General features: G+C 46.4%; 1 protein-coding gene across 1 annotated transcript in view; it reads left to right on the forward strand.

Moving 5' to 3' along the window:
- Positions 1-8,944, forward strand: part of MOGAT2 (monoacylglycerol O-acyltransferase 2) — a 28,444-nt gene extending 19,500 nt beyond the window's left edge. Inside the window, exons 3-6 of the mRNA XM_068180688.1 lie at positions 4,219-4,423; positions 5,795-5,969; positions 6,121-6,320; positions 8,335-8,944. Coding sequence (XP_068036789.1) covers positions 4,219-4,423; positions 5,795-5,969; positions 6,121-6,320; positions 8,335-8,489 — 735 coding nt within the window. The 3' untranslated portion in view covers positions 8,490-8,944. The remainder of the gene's footprint in view (positions 1-4,218; positions 4,424-5,794; positions 5,970-6,120; positions 6,321-8,334) is intronic.
- The last annotated feature ends 12,171 nt before the right edge of the window (positions 8,945-21,115 follow it).

Consider the following 21,115-nt stretch of genomic DNA (forward strand, 5'->3'; position numbering starts at 1 on the left):
AGCATAAAATAGACCTTATCCTTCAAAATTTAGTTCTTCCCTGAAAGAATTGTCCAGCCTTGGCACAGGCTGTCCAAGGCAGTGATGGAGTCCCCATTCCTGGAAACATTTAAAAGCTGTGTGGATGTGGCAGCTGTGGATATGGATTAGTGGTGGTCTTGGCAGTGCTGGGGAAGCATTTGGACTCCATGATCTTAGAGGGCTTTTCCAACCTAAACAATTTTATTTGTTAGGAAGGCCAGGATCACCCCACACCTGGGATCCAGAAGGCTTGAAGGCTTCATAACACTTTTGAGAATGAATCATTACTGCTGTCAGCAACCAAGGCATCAGCCAGCATCCTGACCATGCAAAGGGAATCTCAAGGAACTCAACAAACCCATGGCTCAGCTTGGAGAGCACAACCCTGAGCTGCTAATGGCTGCTTTCAGACCACAGGTCATACACATTAACCTGGCATTCCTCAGACACCTCTGAGATGAGAAACTGCTTTTATTTCACAAAAAAACCCCTGTGGGTTGTCTCATGCTCATGCACACACCAGCTTGGACTCTTAAGTACTTTGACAATTATTAAATGTTCAGTTCACTCATAAGACTGGAATTGCGAACGCCATCTAGAGGATGTGGAAAAGACAACTCATTTGAGGCAGGATGGAGGATAGTGCCACTCCTTGGTACCTCAAACCCTATTCCATTAGGCAGTTTGGCTGGACAGCAGGAGGGGGAGGCTGTGCAGAGTTACATTATTAACTTTCCTGGAAGTTTGGGAATGGAGACTGCCCTCTGCCAGGTGGAGAGGGAAGGAGTGAGATAGTGGGAACAATCCAGAAGGGAAGATGGAGTTTCTGTATTTAAGAGTTTCTAGAGGGAAAAGGGTAGTGTAGAGTCTAAGACCTATGGTATCTAGAGAATTTGCCTAAGTCTCTCCTCCTGCTACAGATTTCCTTCTCAGTCTTGTACAAGCTCTCTGGTTTCTCTGTGAGTTTTGGCCAAATCATACAGATGAGAGCAGGCTCTGTGACAAAATGAGGACCTTCTTTTCTCAGGGCTACTGCAGGGGACAGCTCTTGCAGAAACATTACCCAGATCCACCAAAACTTGAGGGACTCAATTGCTACCCTCCAGCTGCCCATGGCTTAGAGCAGGGCTTCAAAAATCACAGATTCAAAGACTGGGTGACATTGGAAGAGAACTCTAAAGGTCAACATACCAAACCCACTGCTCAAGCAGGGCCACTCAGAGCCAGTTGCCCAGGACCATATCTTACCACAGAATCACAAAATGGTTTGGGTTGGAAGGGGCCTTAAAACTGATCCTTGTTGGAACAAGGACACCTTCCACTAGACCAGGTTGCTCTAAGCCCCATCCAACCTGGCCATGAACACCTCCAGGACACTTTCCACTAGACCAGGTTGCTCTAAGCCCCATCCAACCTCCAGGAATGGGGAAGCTACAGCTTCTCTGGGCACCCTGTGCCAGGCCCCCACAATTCTTGTCATAAAAAATTTCTTCCTCATAGCTAGTTTTAATCATCCCTCTCTTAGTTTAAGACCATTCTCTCCCTTGTCTTATCACTCCAAGCACTATTCTTTGTTCTTTCCTTTTCTGTTCTCTCTCCTCTTTCATTGGGATTAGCACCAAGACAGCAGCTGGATGTTTCGTAGGGCGTGTTTTTACAGATGTGTTTTTACAGGCAAACTCTCCCATCAAGGCAATTTGACTGCTCAGTGGCTGCCCTCTTGTGTTGCCCTTCCCCCTTCTTGTCTCCCTGCACACACAGAGCCAGAAATGTAGCAGTTTCTAACATGCCAGAGCATCTTGCTTCCCTGCTTATAAATCACTTGGAGATGAAACATTGTTTGGAAGCTGAAGATGAATGCAGGAAACATTGATGCAAGCTGAGATTACTCATAAAAGAGCAAATGGTGGCAGGGGCCTTGGGCACTTAGTGATTCAGCCATCTGCCTCTCTTCCTGCCTAGAGACCTCTGCACCTGGGCAGTAGTGGGACTTGGTTTGTCCATTCCCCTCATTAGGAGCAGCTTGAATGGGCACATGTGCGAGCTGCCCTGGGCTGAGTCCTGCAGGGTGACCCGCTGCTGACTAGTCAACAGGTGCCCAGATAGAATAATAAGATCTCCACCAATGATGAGAGGACTCTCATGCTGTTCAAATCCATGTGGGTTTATTGAAGGAGAGACTGAGGACAAAGGAGCATGAACAGGAGCAGGGAGATAACCTCACATGAAGGGGAAAGCTCCAAGAGCAAACTGGGGAAAGAGGGACCAGGGTATTTAATTGGGGAAGGATAGGAGGGGTCAGGGTGCAAATTGTCCAATGAGGAAAAGGTTCAGGGGAGGAGTAGAGATGGGGTGACATAAACTGGACCAATGAGGGAGAAGTGAAGGAGTGGCTTTCTGAGGGAACCAATGGGGATAATGTGAACAGAGAACTTTCTGGAATGGGGGAGACTACAACAAATGATGGACATACACTCATTTACATGAGGAAGCAGTGAACTCTGGGAAAGTGCCCTACCTTAAACAAATGCAGTCCCCCAGGGCATTCCTGAACTGCTTTCCCTTGGGGCACCTCCCACACACATGTACAGTCAACAGTGCTTTCACACAGGTAGAAAATGAGTCATGATGGAAGAAAGTAAAATACACTCTCATGATTAACCTGCAGTTCTAGCAGCTTCTAGTAAAACACATGCACCATAAACTGCACCCTGAGTGCAGATGGAATCAGGGTACTTGGAGGGCTGACACTTAAATGCATAGGGCTTTGGTTATTCTTGAGCACAAATGCCTTTGAGTTGTCTGAAAAGGCATGTTGGCTCTGTGATAGCAGAATCACAGAATTTTTCAGGTTGGAAAAGTCCTCTAAGACCATTGAGTCCAGCTGTTCCCCAGCACTATCACAAATGCCATTTAATCATGTCCCCAGGTGCCACATCTACATATTTTTGAACAATTTCAGGGATTGTGGTCCCACCACTTCCCTAGTCACCTTGTTTCAATGTCTGACCACCCTTTCAGTGACAAAATTATGTGATGACTAACCTTGGAAAGATTCATCCTTCCCTGCTGCTGTGAGCATCCTCAGCATCCACAGAAATGGTGCAGAGATTTCAGCATTCGGTTTTTTTCTGCTTCTGCCTGGACTGTGCAAATGCTGACTGATGTTGGCATGGCAAGGTCTTCTTGGTTCCTGAGCTGGAGGGTGGGTTTGTCACACCAGCTCCTCTCCTCTGGGCAGTCCATAACAAGTGCAATGGAGATCAAATCCCAGTTGTCTCTTATCTCCCTTCAACCATCCCCTCTTGGTTTGTGATACTCATTCTCCCACGTAGTATATCCCAGGCTTGAATATCACTTTCAGATTGGCTGAGGATTTTAAGAAGCTGCTTAGTCAGCCCTCAAGGGCTGGCCATGAGCTGCAGTATATTTGCAATCCAGCTGTCCATCCCTAAAATGCTGGGCATGGGCATTCTCCATTCCCTCCTGAAAAAGTTGCAGCAGCCTTGGGCAGACATCCACTGCTCTTTGATGGACCTGGGCACCCAACACAGGCACAAACATCTGCATCCTTCATGGTTTCCCCAGTGGCAAAGAAACCATTATCTTTTCTGTTAGATGTCTGGGAATTAGATTTCAATTTGCCATGTGTGAAAACATCCTGAAATCACCTGGCACATATTTCAGGACAGGATAAACCTTTGATCTACACCAAGTTTAAACCTTTGATCCACACCAAGTTGTTGGGTGGGACACATGCTTGTGTTGTGTAGTAGATCTACTACAGTGATTATGTACTCCCTCTGCTGTTCTGGTTGTGGGATCAAGAGGTACTGTGTGGAAGAAATCACCCTTTTCTCGCTTTTCCTCCTATATTAGAAAATGTATTGGAGGATATTTTAAACAAAATTGGTTCCCAATAGCATCTAGACCAGTTCAAGGCAACATAATGAACTGTGCCATTAGAAAAGTCATTTTAGGCCAACGGGTAGGAGGATATGGAAATATGGGCAATGAAATATATCTCAGTGAAAAATGGGGGAGTTATTCCAGTTAACCTTTTCCAATAGAAAGGCATAGTGGGTGCAAGACACTTCTCTCCAGGAATGCCTTATCTGCTCTTCATAGCCAGTGTTCCACCCTGCTGAGGTTAAAGCACTAACTCTGTCCCCTTTTTGGCTTCATTTCTGTGTCTAGTTGGTGAAGACAGCAGAGCTGGACCCTCGGCAGAACTACCTGGTGGGATTTCATCCCCATGGAGTCCTGTCAGCTGGAGCCTTTCTCAATTTCTGCACAGAGGCATCTGGCTTTTCCGTACTCTTCCCAGGCATCACCCCCCACCTGATGATGCTTTCCCTGTGGTTTCGCATCCCATTCTTCAGGGACTATGTGATGAGTGGAGGTAAGGGCCTCTGGCAAGCAGTGGTATGTGTGGGTGCTTTTTTGAGGAACATAGAGTGAAGATGCATGGGGAAGAGGAGTCAAGGGTCTGTTTTCCCTCATCTGGGGCCAATTGGATCTATTCGAGATGGCAACCCAAAACCTCTGAAGTTAAAAGATGCCCTCCTTGCTGTTATCGCTGTTGTTCAACTCCATAAATGGTCTCTGTGCTCAGGGCATCACAGTGCAGGTGCTGTGTGCAAAATGCAGAGCAAATAGTGAACAGAAATGCTGAGAGCTGCAGGCCAGGATGTTCCTGTGTTTCTTTCCATAAAAATTATATTCAGGCTTGAAATTATGAGGAAGAAGATGCTTTTTCTGAAGTATCTGCTGCTTCCAGTGAAGCAGCATCCAAGGACAGAGGATGAAAATAGCATCTCATGCTACTGCAATGGAATATGGCAGGAGGAAAGATGTAGTGAAAAGGAATAGGAAAAGGGACAGGTAAAAATTAAACTGAGAGAGGTGAAAGGGAGTTTTGAGAGATTTTTGGACACCGGCAGGATGACCTCCAACTCTCAGCAGTGGGCTTGGCAATTGTCACTTCTCTAGCTGAATGTGAATAGGCAGAATTCAATAGGCTAAACACAGGCATCCAGTTCCATCTGATGTACTCCAGGGCATTCATTACCCTGTTTTCCACATAAACTCTAGCTCCTGCTGCCAGAGTATTTACATAGAGAGTGAGAAATCCAAACAGTGAGATATATGAGACACTTATGACCCAGGTGAAAGAAGATTTAGTCACTGTAATGTCAGAGTTGGGTGCATAACTAATTTTGAGGTCAATTGAATCCATTTCACAATGAGGTTTTAAAGTGCAAATTATTTCAGCCCCCGAAACAAGGATTTTTTTTAAATTAAAAAAGTATTGTCAAAACAATGTTGCTTTGTCATTTCTGAATTAAAGATTTCTATCTTATTCAAGTAAACAACACCAGAGGACCAAATCCTTCATCAAATTCCACTTTCAATTAGCACCATCCACTGAAACGTATGTATGTTTTGACCTAAAGCAAATGTTTCTCTGACGTCAGAATTATTCAGAATTGGACGTGGTCTCACTTGACAACAAATTGGAACAGATTTTTTCTAGGACTTAAGTGCAGCTAGTTCCGAGTTTATTTTTTTTCCTAAATTTTTCTCTCACTTCTGAGCCAGACAGCAAATAGAGCTGCATGCAAACCTAGCACCTTTTAAAGGAGTTGACCTGGGGTTTTCAGCTCTTAAAATAAAGTTTTTAGCACCTCTCCTGAGACGGATTATGGGGGAAAAGGTGCAGAGCAAACCACTGACAGGTGGGTTTTACTTTTAATTTCTCTCTGCTCTCCAGGCCTCATCCCCTCTGACAAGGAGAGTGCATCCTATGTGCTGCAGAAGCCGGAGGGTGGGAACTTGCTGGCCATCATTGTTGGCGGGGCACAAGAGGCACTGGATGCCCGTCCAGGATCCTTCACCTTGCTGCTGAAGAACAGGAAGGGATTTGTGCGCCTGGCCATCCAGCATGGGTGATGAAGGGGGTGGGGTCCAGGGGTGCTGAGGGAGGAGTGCTCGGCTCTGTGGCTGGTTAATAGGGTGTTTCTGTTTTGGAGAAGAATGAAGGGGTTTTAGAATGGGCTTTGCTAATCATGACACCCTATTGGTTTTGATTTCCTGCAGCACCCCCCTGGTCCCCGCCTTTTCCTTTGGGGAGAATGATGTCTTTGATCAGGTGAAGAATCCCAAGGGCTCCTGGCTGCGGAGGATTCAGCATTGGCTCCAGCAGATCATGGGCATCTCCCTTCCCCTCTTCCATGCACGAGGCATCTTCCAGTACAGCTTTGGGCTCATACCCTACCGACGGCCCATCTGCACTGTGGGTGAGTCAATCCACAGAACTCTGACATGATGCCAGACACACTCAGGCTAGCCAAACTGGGGAAACAGGAACAGTCCCTAGGTTGTGTCATCCTCCTGCCAGGCTGAAGCCTCATGACAGACAGCACAAGCAGTGGTAGGCTAGAAATGTGCTTCAAAGCAGCATTCCAAACTGTTCATGTTTTGTCAATCTAGTTTGATCTCATGACAAATCCCAGCCCATCTGGGCTGTGCTGGGAAAAGCCCCAGAGCAAATGTGGCCAACCTCATCACTCCTGTGAGATGCAGACAACCCCAACACCACAACATGGTGACAAAAAACACTGCAGTAGGGTTGCATTAAACATCTTCCAAGGCAGTTTTACATACACAAGTAGGACCAGCAGGTCAAGGGAGAGGATTCTGCCCCTCTGCCCCACTCAGGTGAGACCCCCTCATGCAGTGCTGCCTTCAGTTCTAGGGAAAGAACATCAGAAGGATGGGGAGCTGCTGGAAACCATGGATATGCTCCAAAGGCTTGGAGCATCTGGGAGACAGGCTGGGAGAGCTGGGGATGTTCAGCCTGGAGAAGAGAAGGCTCTGGGGTGACCTTAGAGCCCCTGCCAGTGCCTAAAGGGTCTCCAAGAAAGGGGGAATTTGAAGGGCGAATTTGAAGGGAGATTTGGACAAGGGCATGGAGTAACAGGATGGAAGGGTTAGATGGATATTGGGAAGAAATTCTTGGCTGTGAGGCCCTGGCACAGGTTGCCCAGAGAAGCTGTGGCTGCCCCTCTTCTCTGGAAGTGTTCAAGGGCAGCTGGGACAGGGCTTAGAGCAACCTGGTCCAGTGGAGAGTGTCCCTATTCAAGGTAGGGGGTGGAATGAGATGATCTTTATGTTACTCCCAAGCCAAACCATTCTGTGATTCTCTGAACACTCAAGCAGTGTGCAGCTTTGCTTACTGTCCTGTGCAGACACATCTGCAAATCCAAACCTATTTGCATGTGAGGAATATGAACCATTTTGACCAGAGACCATATCCATGGGAGACCAAATTTCAAGAAAATCTTTGGTTTTGAATAAGTTTTTCAACATCTCCATGCTTGTTCCACCAGTGTGGCTGATTTTCTGAGAATTAATTTAATTAAAAATGCTGTTTGGAATGGTTAGCGCTTACACCACTGATTAAGTTTGACTACCAGCAATTACTTCTAATTGTATTACAACCTGTTTAGATTGTCTCAATGGTTTTATAAGCTGTGTAGTATCACATGGGCTCTTCACTAATTGGATGAAGAATAGCCTTATAACATGCTGAAACCCTCCATCACTTGACAAAAACAATTTTAGTAAGAGACCAGAGCAAAAGAAGTACCTCATGGATCTTCTCTGTCCCCTGCTCCTGGTTGCTCTGGGAGATGGAAAGGCTCTTCTAGAGATAGGAATCAAAATAACTAGATTTTCTGTTGAATAAAATGTTATTTTAAAAAGATATGTAAGTACTTGGTTCCTAGTAAAAATTAGATATTGCACAGAATCTTTAATCTGAGCAAAGTGGAAGCACCTTCAGTGCAAGTGTATTTAAATAGTGTGGGCTCCCCTGTTCCTCACTTTCCTCATTTGCAATGCAGATTCCCAGGGCCATGTGGAAACATGGAAAACCCAACCCAAATATTATCCTGTCTTTATATTGTGTTTATCTGCAGCACATCTGAGATGTGAGAAGCAGCTCTTGGGACTGCATTGGAATACAGCACTTCTTACTTCAAAAGGCTACACAGAGGGTCTTTGACATTAGCCAGCTTTGCAGATGGGTAAACTGAGGCAAGGACCAGTGTGATCCTAGAGACCAAGAACTTGGTCAGGATCTAAGCCACCATCCCTCCTTGGTTGTGCTATCTCCCAGGCTCCAGGAAATAACTGGTCATACTGACCTGTCCATCCTGGATAGGCTGACCTCAGCTCTGTGCTAGGGTGAGCAAAGTGTTCAGAGGTACCTGCCACTGGCTCCTCCTAACACCTATACTTCTTTTCCAGTTGGGAAGCCAATTCCAGTGCAGAAGAAGCACAGACCCTCTGAGGAAGAAGTTGATCAAGTCCATCAAAAATACCTAAATGAGTTGTCCAAGCTCTTTGAGCAGCACAAAGCTAAATATAATGTCCCAGAAGACAGCCACCTGGAATTTATATAGAGTGCCTTAAGCAAGATGAAACCATGGAGATCAAGCTCCAAGTTTCCCCCTTCTCTGGAACTACTTCACAACCCCAACATAGTTACAGTTAACACATAGTCTATATAGCGTAGGGAAAATAGCTTGATTTTCCCAGTATTTGCATGGGTGTAGAGACAGGTTTTTCATTTTTTCTCCATGTAGAACACATAAAATATATAAAAGAGAAGAAAAAAAATCCCATCTGTGGTCAGCACAATTGAAACTCCTCAGCCTAAAAATAACACTTCCAGTCTGGCATGGATGCCAGTTTATACAGATATTTCCAGGCACTTCTGAATGATTGAAATTATTTCCTTTGCATTATTTTAATTTTGAAATGAGACAAGGAGCCATAATTTGTGATGAAGGCATATGTTTTTTAAAATATAATTCATCTAGATCAATAAATGAACATTGTTTGTTTGGTGCTCTTCATGTTTAATTGTTCTGGGCTGTTTTCTCACCACCTGAAGCAGTTTATCAGAAAGGTCCAACATGATGCCAAGCACCCTCAGCAGCATGATGCCATAGCCCACTTGCGCAAAAGATATTAAATAAACTCCATTAGAAATATGTATTGGAACTATAAAATATTTCTAATTATTATAAAGAAACCAGGAGCCACTCTGGCATTCACTCACACTTAAACCACCACAGCTGGGATCGAGCCTTGCAGCTCCACACTCCGTACTCAGTCAGACTGGGCTTCCTTACTGGCTCAACCCCTAGTTTCCCATAGCACAGTCTCAGATATCTGGATCCTTCAAATAATTTAATCATACAAGAACAAAATAACAGCTTGGGGTGGGAGACTCCAGAAATGACAAGGAATTTCCAAAAAAATAAACACTTGGTTTATGTGCCCTTATTATCTGAGTGTGTGGGAAAGTCTGGGCTCTTCTTCCTGAGTCCTTGGCTCCTGCTGTATCTCGGCATGTCCATTCACCTGGCTGTGCCACAAGTCCCTACACCCTTTTGTTTTGCAAAGGGTTGGCAGTTGTCTCTTGCCTCCAGCTCTTGCCACCAGATCTCCTTCTACACCTGGCACTGTGGCTGCCCCTCAGCTGCCTGCTGCCTGCTCTGAATATGTTCTTTAATAATTAGTTTAGAAATATAAATTAGAAATAAATTTATAAAGTATAGGGACTCATCCAAAGGGTTCACTGTACCTGGGGTCTAGGAGTCCTGCTTCCAATTTGGTTAGTTTAATCCCAGACTTCCCTGCATAGGAACATGACTGGTCACCAGCTATGGTAGCAGGGTCACTGTGCATTTTGTTTTACAAATGAGGCCATTTTCTTAGGGAAGAGGAGCATGACTAGGACATGGGGGAACAGAAATGTGATTTGGGCTGGAAATATCCATTGGGGTTAGCGGGAGCCACATTTGGCAGGTGATTAAGGCTCTAAATAGCTGCTTCTTTTTGATATCCAGAATTTCATTAAACTTTGCACTTAACAGGATTTTGCAGGGTGGAAGTTTCAGGTGGCAGGAAGCCATCTGCTCAGTTCACCCTTACAGAGCCCTGATACTTTCATCTTCTTCTTTCTCCCTCCCTTCATTTCTTTCTCTTCCTCACATCCTATTCCCCTCTTGTGAGCAGCCACCAAAAATCCTGCAGATCACATGCACTTCATTTTTGTTATTGAAACTGCAAGAAGTACATTTAACAAGAAAAAATTGTTTAAAAATTGAAAACTCTCTCTCAGCTGACAATACCAGGTCATCATTGGGGTTTATTTCCTTTTCCTGCCTCCTGTCCTGACCAAGGCTGCAAGGATTCCACCGGATTCTTAATCTGAATAACCCCCTGCAAATCCCTCCCATTCCCAGAAAACAAGCAGCAGCAAGGAAGAATTTAATGGAGTCCTGCTCAACATTCTAAACACTCCTGTAATCCCACACTTAATCTGGTCCATTATAACAGGTCACATGCTATGATTTCTGTTTTTCTTTTTGTTTTGTTCTTTGTTAAGGACTAAGTTAAGAGGTGCCCAAGCAGGAGGAAGATTTTCTGCACCATAAACAAACAAACAAACAAACAAATGTATCTCCCACCCTTTTCTCTTCGAGTTCATCACCATCCAAGCTTTACCATAGCTCCAGGTTTTTTTCTCTATCCGTTCTTCTGCCTTTCCTTTTACATGGCCATCCACCCAGAGATCTCAGGAATGTTGCCAAGACCTTCTGGAAACATCCCAGTGGAGATCAGTGCCAGAGGGAAGTGATGGGGATGTCTCCAGAGTCACAGCATGGTGTGCTGTGGGGATGGAGGAGGTCTCCAGAGGTGAGGATGAGGAGCTGAGATCTCAATGCAAGAGGAAAAAGAGCAAAGATGCTGCTGTTGGGGTGGAAATCAGTAGTGAGGGGAGGGAGAGTATTTGTTGAGATGTGGTGATATTTTGCAGGTGTAGGAAATGGAGAGGGGAGGATGCAAGGTCACAGATAAGGATGGCAGATATTTGTACTGACAAGAGGGGTTTGGTCAGTAGGAGAGACTTCTACCCCACTGAGAAGCCATGTTAGAAGGTGTGTTCCCAATTGTCCACAGAGGTCTTGGTCTTATCCTTTTGGGGCTGTCAAACTGATGCTCCTTGTGCCAGAGACACACCTACTTGAGAGGTGGGCTGGCCCATCATCTTCCTGGCTTGGATACTGTCAGGATTTGTGATATTTAGATGCTCCCTAGATTGTAGAAAGTCTCTGTCTTTTAGCCCCGCTGCTAAAAAAGGAGTTGTAATTAATCTGTGCTGGTTTTCAAGGTTGTTTATTTCTTCTTATCTAAAATATTTTCTCTCTGACCTGTAGTAGGTCTGTCTCGCAGGACAGTGTGTGGGGCTCTGCCCCTCAGTGGGATGTTACAAATATTATGTACTAAAAACTACGTGTGGTATATTTACAATAATGTGCCAATACCTATCACCCATGTTGAACAGTGTGTCCCCAGCCTAAACCAATAGAAAAATGCCAACACCACAGTGAAACATGGAGGGTATGAAGAACAAGAAAAAGGACAAGGCATGCCCAGTTTCCTCTGTCTTGCCTCCTTTGAACCCCTTATCTAGAATCTTAAAATTCTAATTTGCACCCGTGCTACACTAATTACTATTTATATCAAACACTTAGAGCTTGTAATTCATCCTGTAAGATTGAAAACTCTTTTCTATGGACTGAGATCAGAGACAGTGTCTCTCGGGGCTCTGTACAGGGGTGTTCCTGAGCCCCTCCCAGGGTCCCAGACCTTCCAGGGCAGCCAGAGGGATGCTCTGGATTCCCACAGGATACCATTCTGAAAGAGAGAAAAGGCAGAAAATGGGTGGTCAGGAAAAAATCTCAGGGAGGCATGAGAAGGAGAATGCTGGAGCTGTCTGAAAGTTGTTAAGGTGGTCAGAGAGATCCAAAGGTGAAGAAAGACCACAGTGCTGGAGAGGAGGAATCAAAGGAGAGTGTTGGCTGTACATAATTGGCTTCTTTCAAGGTCAGTTTAATCTCACAGACTGGAAAATACCCTTGATGTGTCAGGGACCTATATAACCCAGGAGGGAGAGATCAGTGCCTGGACTTTTGTTAAATATAACAATAAGAACAATACTTCATAGGCATCCTTGCAGCCAGGACTATTCAGGGAGCTTAGTACAATGAGAGGTCCCATCTCAAGAAGCCAGAGCTGTCTCTGAGCAAAACACTATAAACCAAGAAGCTTTTCTGCTATTTCAGCACAAAAAGTGGTGAATATTTCACACAGAGCTGTCTGGAGGATTGTGTTATGCTTTGACACTGGCGCAATGCCAGCGCCTCATGAAAATGCACTTTCTTAAATAATTGCTGTGAGATGTGATCAGGAGCAGACCAGAGCAGGTGTAAGCTTAATAACAAAAGAAAAAAAAACTTTATTAAACTATTACTACTATAAAAGACACAGACACTAAATCTAGGATGAAGACCCTCCAAAACACTCCTCCTCCTCCCACCCAATTTCCAAAAAACCACAGTGAGACACCACCCAGGATTCTTGATTAAGTTGCCACTCTTCAGATAATCAATACTCAGTTCCTCGAAGGAGAGAGAAGTCTCTCTTGCACCACAGACTCCCCCAGGAAACACAATTGCCACTCTTGTGTTTACATGTCACACATGGCAACTGCCCAGAGAAAATCTGCCAGTGTGACACTCTCCTTTCCATGTCACAGTGCTCTCACTACTGTGTATGGACAGACTGCTCATAGGGCTCCTTTAAGGATGCTTTGCCACGGACTAAAAGAGACAACAGTTCAGCTTCTCATTTTGAGACTACAGTCCCTCTCCATTTCCCCCTGGGGCCAAGGGTCTAAGAACAGAGATCATCTTCTTCTTGAAGACAGAGGGCATCACCATTCCCTCCTCAACTTTTCTCTGTCCTCTCCATTCTTGTGCTGGCAGTTGCAGAAGCAGGTCTCTTTGGTTCACTACTACATCCCTCCAAAACACAGTTTCTATTGTAGGAGAATTTGGTTTAGTCTATGGCTAACAAGAAAAGTCTAGCTACAAACCACTCCATCATCTCTTTCTACCCAAAAATTTCCTTTTCTAACATCTCAGATCTTAGACTGTCTCTCTTCTACTTCAAATTGAGGAGGAGTAGTATTTTACAACGCCTTCATTTCCCAGAAAGGGTTAAAAGTTCAGACTCCCCGGATGGCTGAAATCTCTGCCGAGATTTCCAACTCCCCCACTAGGCATCTCCCCCTCCCCCCCCGCCCCCCCCCCCCCCCCGCTTTTCCTTCTCCTCCACCTTTACAGGTGCCGTGGGACTCTCTGTCTCCTTCCTGCTGGGGGGGAGACAAAGGTATGTCTGCTTTTCTCCACCCTCCCCTCCGCAGGAGCTGGCTCGGTTTCAATCTTTCAGCCCCCTCGGCTCACCTCTGTCAGGCCACATGGCTTCCCCTCCCCCGCCCAGCCTGTGGCTGGGCAGGGGAGGTCTGCACTGCACTCTGACCGGAACCAAAGAGAGACCGCCTCTGGGAGTTCTTGCTTGTGGGAAGATAGGGACAGGCAATCGGAAGATTACGTGCTGTACGAAAAGATAGAATCTCCCCTTTGTTTGTTAGTATTGCTGTCTATTTACCGAGCTAGCCAAGACTGAGCGGCTTGTGACACAGGCAGAGGGAAGTGATGTAACCCCAAGCTATATAATGCTGTAGAACTCGGAAATAAACGCCATTTTACCATCCACCACATTGGTGTCTGTGAGTGCTTGGCCCGAGCAGTCTGAGGTGGCTGCCGTGCTGTTCCTGAACCAGGTCGTCACGCCTCAGCAGAGTCAGCAAGTGGTGCTGAAACCCGGGAATGTGGGGAACGGGATTCACCTGGACGGGTGAACGGCAGCTGGAGAGGCAGGACCAGCCTGGCGGGGAAGATGCTCCCAAACCAGCAAGAAGAATAGAAGTCCTCGCGAAAGTCGTATCACAATTACACAAGCAATGGGGAATTAATTGCAGGCCTAAATAATTTATTTCTGCCCTTACTAGGCTTTTGCAAATAGGTGTTATTGGCCGCTCAGCAGATATACTCCACTCAGACATGTGGGACAGGTGCACTAAAGCCTTGGCGGAGGACACCATGTCCTCCAGTATCGGGAAATATCTTAAATCATGGGGTAAAGTCGTGCAGGCTTTGCGAACTGCTTTACAAGAGCAGGAAACCTGGAAGGCCACCCAAGATTGCCCGCTTGCCACCCCCAACCTGGGGGTTGGCGCGGCGACGCGGACCTCGGCTGACAACCTTCTGACTGAGCTTGACAGCTCACAGGAGCGGGGCGATCTCTTGTTGCCGCCACGCCCATCCAGCCCTGTCCCCGAGCCCCCGTCCATGCAGCAGCAAAAATCTTTGTGGGATGACTTGCTTGACGAGGTCAGAAATGTTGCTGATAACTTAGAACTAGAGGAAACATGGGACAGACCCCCACCGTATGCTCCACAAAGTGGTGCCAGGCAGCAGACCGAAGGGGGGGATCCAGGCATTACGAGTGGGCGGAACGGGGGGCCGTTGAGTGTGGCGAGTGCATATGAGCGGAAGCGGGAGGAGGCTCGAGAAAAGAGGGACAGCAAGAATGACTGCAGAGGGGTGGAGAATGTGAATAAAGGCGATAAGTCCAATCAGGACACGTGCCGCAAGACATGCCTTTATATGGTTAGGCCTTCTGTAAGTAGGGGGCAGAGTGACGTTAGGAGAAGGGAACGGCCCATCCATCGTAAGAGGGAGTGGGGGCGGAGCTCGACAAAAAGGTACCAGAGTCCAGAACTGTCCTCTGCGTCAGATTCCAGCTGGGATGAGTTTTCAGACAGCCGGTCCATTACCGATTCAGATTGAGAATACGAGGGAGTTAACGCAAGTAAAACTAGAAGCGATAACTCTTCTGCACCGACAAAAAGGGGGCAAGTGAGAGATACTCCACTCACAGACCGGAAAAAGATACAAATCGCTTGTGCCGATTGGGCCTTGCCTGCCACTTTGGCATTCCCGGTTTGAGTCACAGATGGAGGGCAAAGGGCCTACACCCCCGTGAATCCTAAAGACATACAGGCGATCATTAAAGCAATTGCAGATAAAGGAATCAACTCCGCTATGGTCTCCACCCTTGTGAACAGTGTCTTCGGAAATGATGATATGCTCCAGTTTGACATAAAACAAACATTCAGAATGATTTTTGATGGGGCAGGAATGATCGTTTTCAAACAGGAGTTGGAAGATAATTGCACGAAGCAGCTTGCCCAGGTAGCCGGTGCAAACCACCCACTACACGGCTCCAGCCTGCAGTGACTAATGGGCACCGACCCAGCAATGATTACACCTCAGGCGCAAGCTCAGCACTTACGGGCCCCTGAAGTTGCGGCAACCACTCGTGCAGCCAGAGAAGCCATCCGCATAGCCTGCAGAGTAGTTGCCAAATCAGCGCCATGGTCTACCATAAAACAAGCCGAGAGCGAAAGTTTCACCCAATTTGTGGACTGCCTTCAGGCAGCGATCGATTCCTCGGCTCTGCCCGCGGAAGCGAAAGGCCCAGTTGTACAGGAATGCTCACGTCAACAATGCAATTCAGCTACCAAAGAAATTCTACTCTCACTGCCAGCCAGAACGAGCCTCGTGACCATGATTAAACACGTCGCAAAAGAGGAACATCTAGCCCCAATTCAGGCAGCTGTCTGTACAGCGATAGCCAATGTGATGGCATGCTTTAAATGCGTCTGGCCGGGCTACATCGAGTTGAACTGTCCCCAAGCAGATGATCCGCAACCTTCAGTCCCCTCACTACCCCCGCGTCAAAACCAACCCAGAGGACCATGTTGGGCCTGTGGAAAAAAGGGGCACTTTGCAAAAGACTGCAGGTCTAAGGTGCAGGGAAACAGGAGTGGGAGGGGTGGGCGGGCCGTGTGCAGCCCCCTCCCACTTGGGATGTGAAGTGGCCCAGCTATGCCTACCCTTGATGGAACGGGGGGCTCCCAAATCTGCCACCCTCCCAAATAGCAACCGGTTCTGCTACCTATCTGATGACTCAATCAAATTCAGGAACAACCTCGAATCAACAAGAACTGCTCTCAGGGAACAAGACCCCTGGGTGGCCCTGGCCGTAGAATGCAATAGCCCTCCCATAGTGTGGGGAAGTTGCTGCCTTTACAACTTCTCCAGGCTCCCCCCGGCATTCCCCTTCAGACAACATCACCATCAACGTCCCTTTTCTGATCGACACTGGAGCAGACGTTACAGTTATCCCAGAAACAAATTGGCCTCCACACTGGAAATTGGAAGAAGCTCCTTCGGTAGGCAGAGTCGGAGGATTGTCCCGAGCCCAAAAGAGTGCCCAATTAATAGCATTAACACTCCATACGGAGAAGGGACCTGAAAAAACCATCACTCTCTTCCCATATGTCATGTCAGGAGTTCCGCCTTTATTGGGAAGAGATGCTTTAGCTCAAATAAAAGTCGGGGTGACAAATTTAGCCTGAGGGCCACTGCCACACACCCACCCTTCCCAATCAAACTGATGTGGAAGTCCCACGACCCAGTGTGGGTCAAGCAGTGGCCTTTGCCAGAGCCTCGAATGACCACCCTTCTTGAGTTACTTAATCGTCAGTTGCAACAAGACCACATAGAGCCCTCCACCAGTTCCTGTAACACCCCAGTCTTTGTGATTCCCAAAAGAAGCAGTGAAGGCTATCGGCTCCTTCATGATTTGCGTGAAGCAAACAAGAAAATTCAACCGATGGGCCCTGTCCAAATGCTGCTGCCCGCAAACTCCATGATACTGGAAGGACAGCCTTGCGTGGTGCTTGACATCAAAGACTGTTTTTTCCCAATACCACTGCATGAGGAAGACAAAGACCGGTTTGCCTTTTCCATCCGGTTCCCAAACGGCCAGCGCCCCAACCTGCACTTTCAGTGGACAGTGTTACCCCAAGGTATGGTCAACTCCCCCACTATCTGCCAAATCACAGTGGATTAAGCATTGATATCAGTCCGAGGTGAAGACCCAACGGCTACCATCATCCAGTATATGGATGACATCCTGATCGCCGCACCATCAGCAGGTCAAGTAGACCGATTAGTGTCTTCTGTTTCACAAATCTTGCAAGCAAATGGGTTTGAAATTGCAGACACTAAAATAAAAAAGAGACCCTGCATGACCTTTTTAGGAGTGCAAATCACAGGCTCCTATGTAACCCCTCCACAAATAAAAATCCGTAAGAACATCAAGATGCTCCACGATGCACAACAGTTAGTGGGATCTCTACAATGGCTTCACAATTGATTACCCCCAAAATCATGTCCCCGATATATCTTCTCGCTTGATTTCATCGAATGTCAGATGTCCTCGGGCTCGCTCTCGAGATGGAATCCAGGCATGCCACTTGATTTGTACGTCCACTTCACAGAAGGAGGGGGGGTAGGAGCACTAGCTCAAGGAACTCCCAATGAAGCTAGGCCCATACAGTGGGTAGTTTTGGGAAAGCCGCTACGCGCATTCTCCCTGGGGCTTGAGTGTCTCGGCAACCTCATCATGAAAGGTAGAAAGCTCGCCCTGAGTCACCTAGGCATTGAACCTGCTAGAATATATCTACCCTTCCGTAAGCAGCTTCCCACTCTATCAACAGCAATGTCAGAACACCTGGCCTTAGCTCTCCTTGGGTTTGCCGTCGAGATCCAATATGCCGCGAAATCTCCATGGATTAAGTTGCTGAGAATCATAGACATTGACATCCCTCAAAAAGTGATGGACTGACCTTTGCCGGGACTGACAGTTTTCACTGACGCATCCTCAGCGACTTCGACTGCAGCGGTGGTATGGCAAGCTGAAGAACAATGGTGATGCATTGAAATGACTGATCATGCACTCTCAGTCCAGCAACTAGAAGCGGCAGCCCTAGTACTGGCATGCGGACTGTTCACAACAGAGCATCTTAATGTGGTGACTGACTCAATGTTCGTTGCCAAGCTCAGCCTAGCCATGTCTAGGCCCGGTGTGTCAACATCTGCTACATCGGTGAAAATTGAAGAAGCACTTTATTCCCGAGAAGGCACCATATCAGTTATCCATATCAACAGTCATGACCCGATTAAAGGGTTTTTCCAAATCGGCAATGATAAAGCAGATGCCGCAGCAAAGGGGCTATTGTCACTTAGAGACACCCATCAGTTACATGAAACACTTCACATTGGAGCCAAAGCGTTAGCCAAGAAGTGCGGAATCCCCATCGCTGATGCAAAACATGTTGTAGCTACTTGCCCACATTGTCAGAAGACCCCACTATGACCCAGCGGAGTCAATCCTAGAGGCCTTAACGCCTCTGAAGTGTGGCAAACAGATTTTACCCTTTGCCAACTCTTGAAGCCTCGAGCCTGGTTAGCGGTAACCATAGATACATACAGTGGAGTGATCGTAGCCACACAACACTCCAAAACCAATTCCAAGGCAACCATCCAGCATTTGCTAACAGCCATGGCGTGGCTCAGTGTCCCGAACCAGATTAAAACAGACAATGGCCCAAACTTTGTTTCTAAGTCTGTCCAAGCATTTGTTTCCAAATGGAACATCACTCTGGTACATGGCATTCTGTACAGTAGCACAGGGCAGGGCATAGTCAAACGAGTGAACCAGACCTTAAAAAACAAGCTAGAGGTATTAGCTAAAGCAGAGGGCTTCACCAACGCTATTCCCCCAGGAGACCAGGCGCGCCTACTAGCTACTGCAATGCTAGCATTAAACCAGTTCTCTAGAGGCAATGAGGCAAAAAGCCCAACCCAGAAACATTGGGCCACCCAAGCTTTAGAAGAAGGCTTGCCGGCCGTTACCAGGAACGAGCTTGGAGAGTGGGAACAGGGGTGGAAAATAGTCCTAATGGGGCGGGGGTATGCCACAGTTAAAAAAGGCAATAGAATTAAGTTGTGCCCACTCAGGTCCATTAAGCTGGAGCTGCGGAATCAAGCTAATGAAAGCTGTGAGTTTCTTTTTACAGAACTGGATCTGCGGTCATCCTCATAACCCATATGCCCTCGTACTGGAAGAAGAGGAAATGCCCCGATGACTCCTGATCCTGTTTTTAGGGTTTGTCAGAACCACCGATGCCGGGCATTACCCTCATCAGCCATTCAGGTGGGTCTTGCGTCACCTTTCAGGTGATGAGACAATCAAAGAAACTGTTGTCCCCAAAAATTGGACAAATGGGCGATCCCATTTGAGCCAGAGATGTGGGTATGCCAGCAATCTGGGGTCAGCCCTTGTGTGTACCTTGATCATTTCAATTCTTCCACTGACTTTTGTGTCCAAGTTCTAATTGTCCCTAGGGTCCTATATCATCGAGAGGAAGAAATGTATCATCTTTCCAATGAACCTTACTGGCTCCACAAAAGGGAAGTAATAACAAGTATCACCTTTGCAATGCTCCTCGGTTTGGGAGTTGCCAGCACAGCTACAGGCATTTCAGCCCTTATAACCCAGCGTCAAAGACTGTCTCAGCTGCAGGCAACCATTGACGAAGACTTACAAATCTCCACTCTCATAAGCCCTTTTATCATAATACTTTTGGCATTAATCTTTGGACCCTGTGTTTTAAATAAATTAGTGTCGTTTGTTAAAAACCGTTAGAGTCAGTTAAAGCAAAGCTTTTTGAACAGTTAACAGTGATACTAAAGTTTAATAGTTTAAGTTTTAATACTTTAATAGCTCACAGTTTAATAGTATCAAATTAATAGTACTCGTTCTATGCGTGTTTACGCATTTAGTTAGGCATAGAAGAGGGGGGAAATATGGGAAGATAGGGACAGGCAATCGGAAGATTATGTGCTGTACGAAAAGATAGGATCTCCCCTTTGTTTGTTAGTATTGCTGTCTATTTACCGAGCTAGCCAAGATTGAGCGGCTTGTGACACGGGCAGACGGAAGTGATGTAACCTTAAGCTATATAATGCTGTATAACTCGGAAAGAAACGCCATTTTGCCGTCCACCACATTGGTGTCTGTGAGTACCTGACCCGAGCAGTCTGAGGTGGCTGCCATGCCATTCCTGAACCAGGTTGTCACGCCTCGGCAGAGGCAGCACTTGCTTTTAACTCCCTGTGTTCTCAGAGGCGTGTCCATGCCTTCAGTGGTCACTCCAGGTGCCAATATCTAAACCTGACCACTGATTGGTTTGACCCAACTTCCTGAAAAAAAATTGACTTCCATGTCAAACCATGACAGATTGAAATTCGTCTGATGGTACACAAGGCAGGAGAAGCCTAAAGGAAAGTGCTCAGATCAACCAAACCCAACAATGTTTAGGTTTGACTCTTCAGCTTGAAACTGGCTTAATTGGAGTTACCTCCAAGGCAGCTGAGGGACCTTCAAGCTGTCACTCAAAATAAAGACCGCTTAAAGCTAAAACAACACTGTATGTTTCCTTCCAGCATGTCCACTCCCTACTTACTCATCTGGTTTTCATCTGAGAAACAAGCCCAAGGGGAAGAGATATATCCAATTGCCTTATCTTGCAGAAATGTCATATTTTACCCTTTTTGGGACTTCTGTGGAAATTCTCAATTGGAAAATATATTAAGAAATAAAAGTGTGGTGATTCAGTATTCCCCTCCTGCCTGTCTCTTCCTCCCACCTCTTCCCTCCTGATCTCTCCTGTATTTCTGTTGCGAGAGGCTGTAATCTGGATTTGCCTTACTTAGCCGGTTCAGATCAGGAGGCTCAGAAGAAAACCTTTGATAACTGATGAATACAAAATATAGACTAATTCTCCAGGAGGAGGAAAGCCAAGCAAAAAATGCTTTTTTGCCCTTCTGCAGCTCTACTGCTGCAAAGTTGTTTTACTGCCCTGAGAATGGGATTCAAAGATTGTCTGCTGTTGGTAACAAAATTAAAAGGTTGCAGAAAAATGTGTGGTTTCTGCTCAGGGAAAGATTTGCTGCCTTTAGTTCAATAAAGTCACAAAATGTGGTATGCTAAACATCCCTCCTTTATGGCATACTTTTCAATAAGGGAAATAAAATTGCAAGTGCATCTGAAACCCATCACTCTGCATTAAAAAAAAAAAAAGAAAGAAAGAAAGAAACACAAAATCAAATCAAGAAATTACTTTTTTTGT

Source organism: Anomalospiza imberbis, chromosome 2 (genome assembly GCF_031753505.1).
Source record: "Anomalospiza imberbis isolate Cuckoo-Finch-1a 21T00152 chromosome 2, ASM3175350v1, whole genome shotgun sequence".
In the NCBI taxonomy this organism is placed as follows: domain Eukaryota; kingdom Metazoa; phylum Chordata; class Aves; order Passeriformes; family Viduidae; genus Anomalospiza; species Anomalospiza imberbis.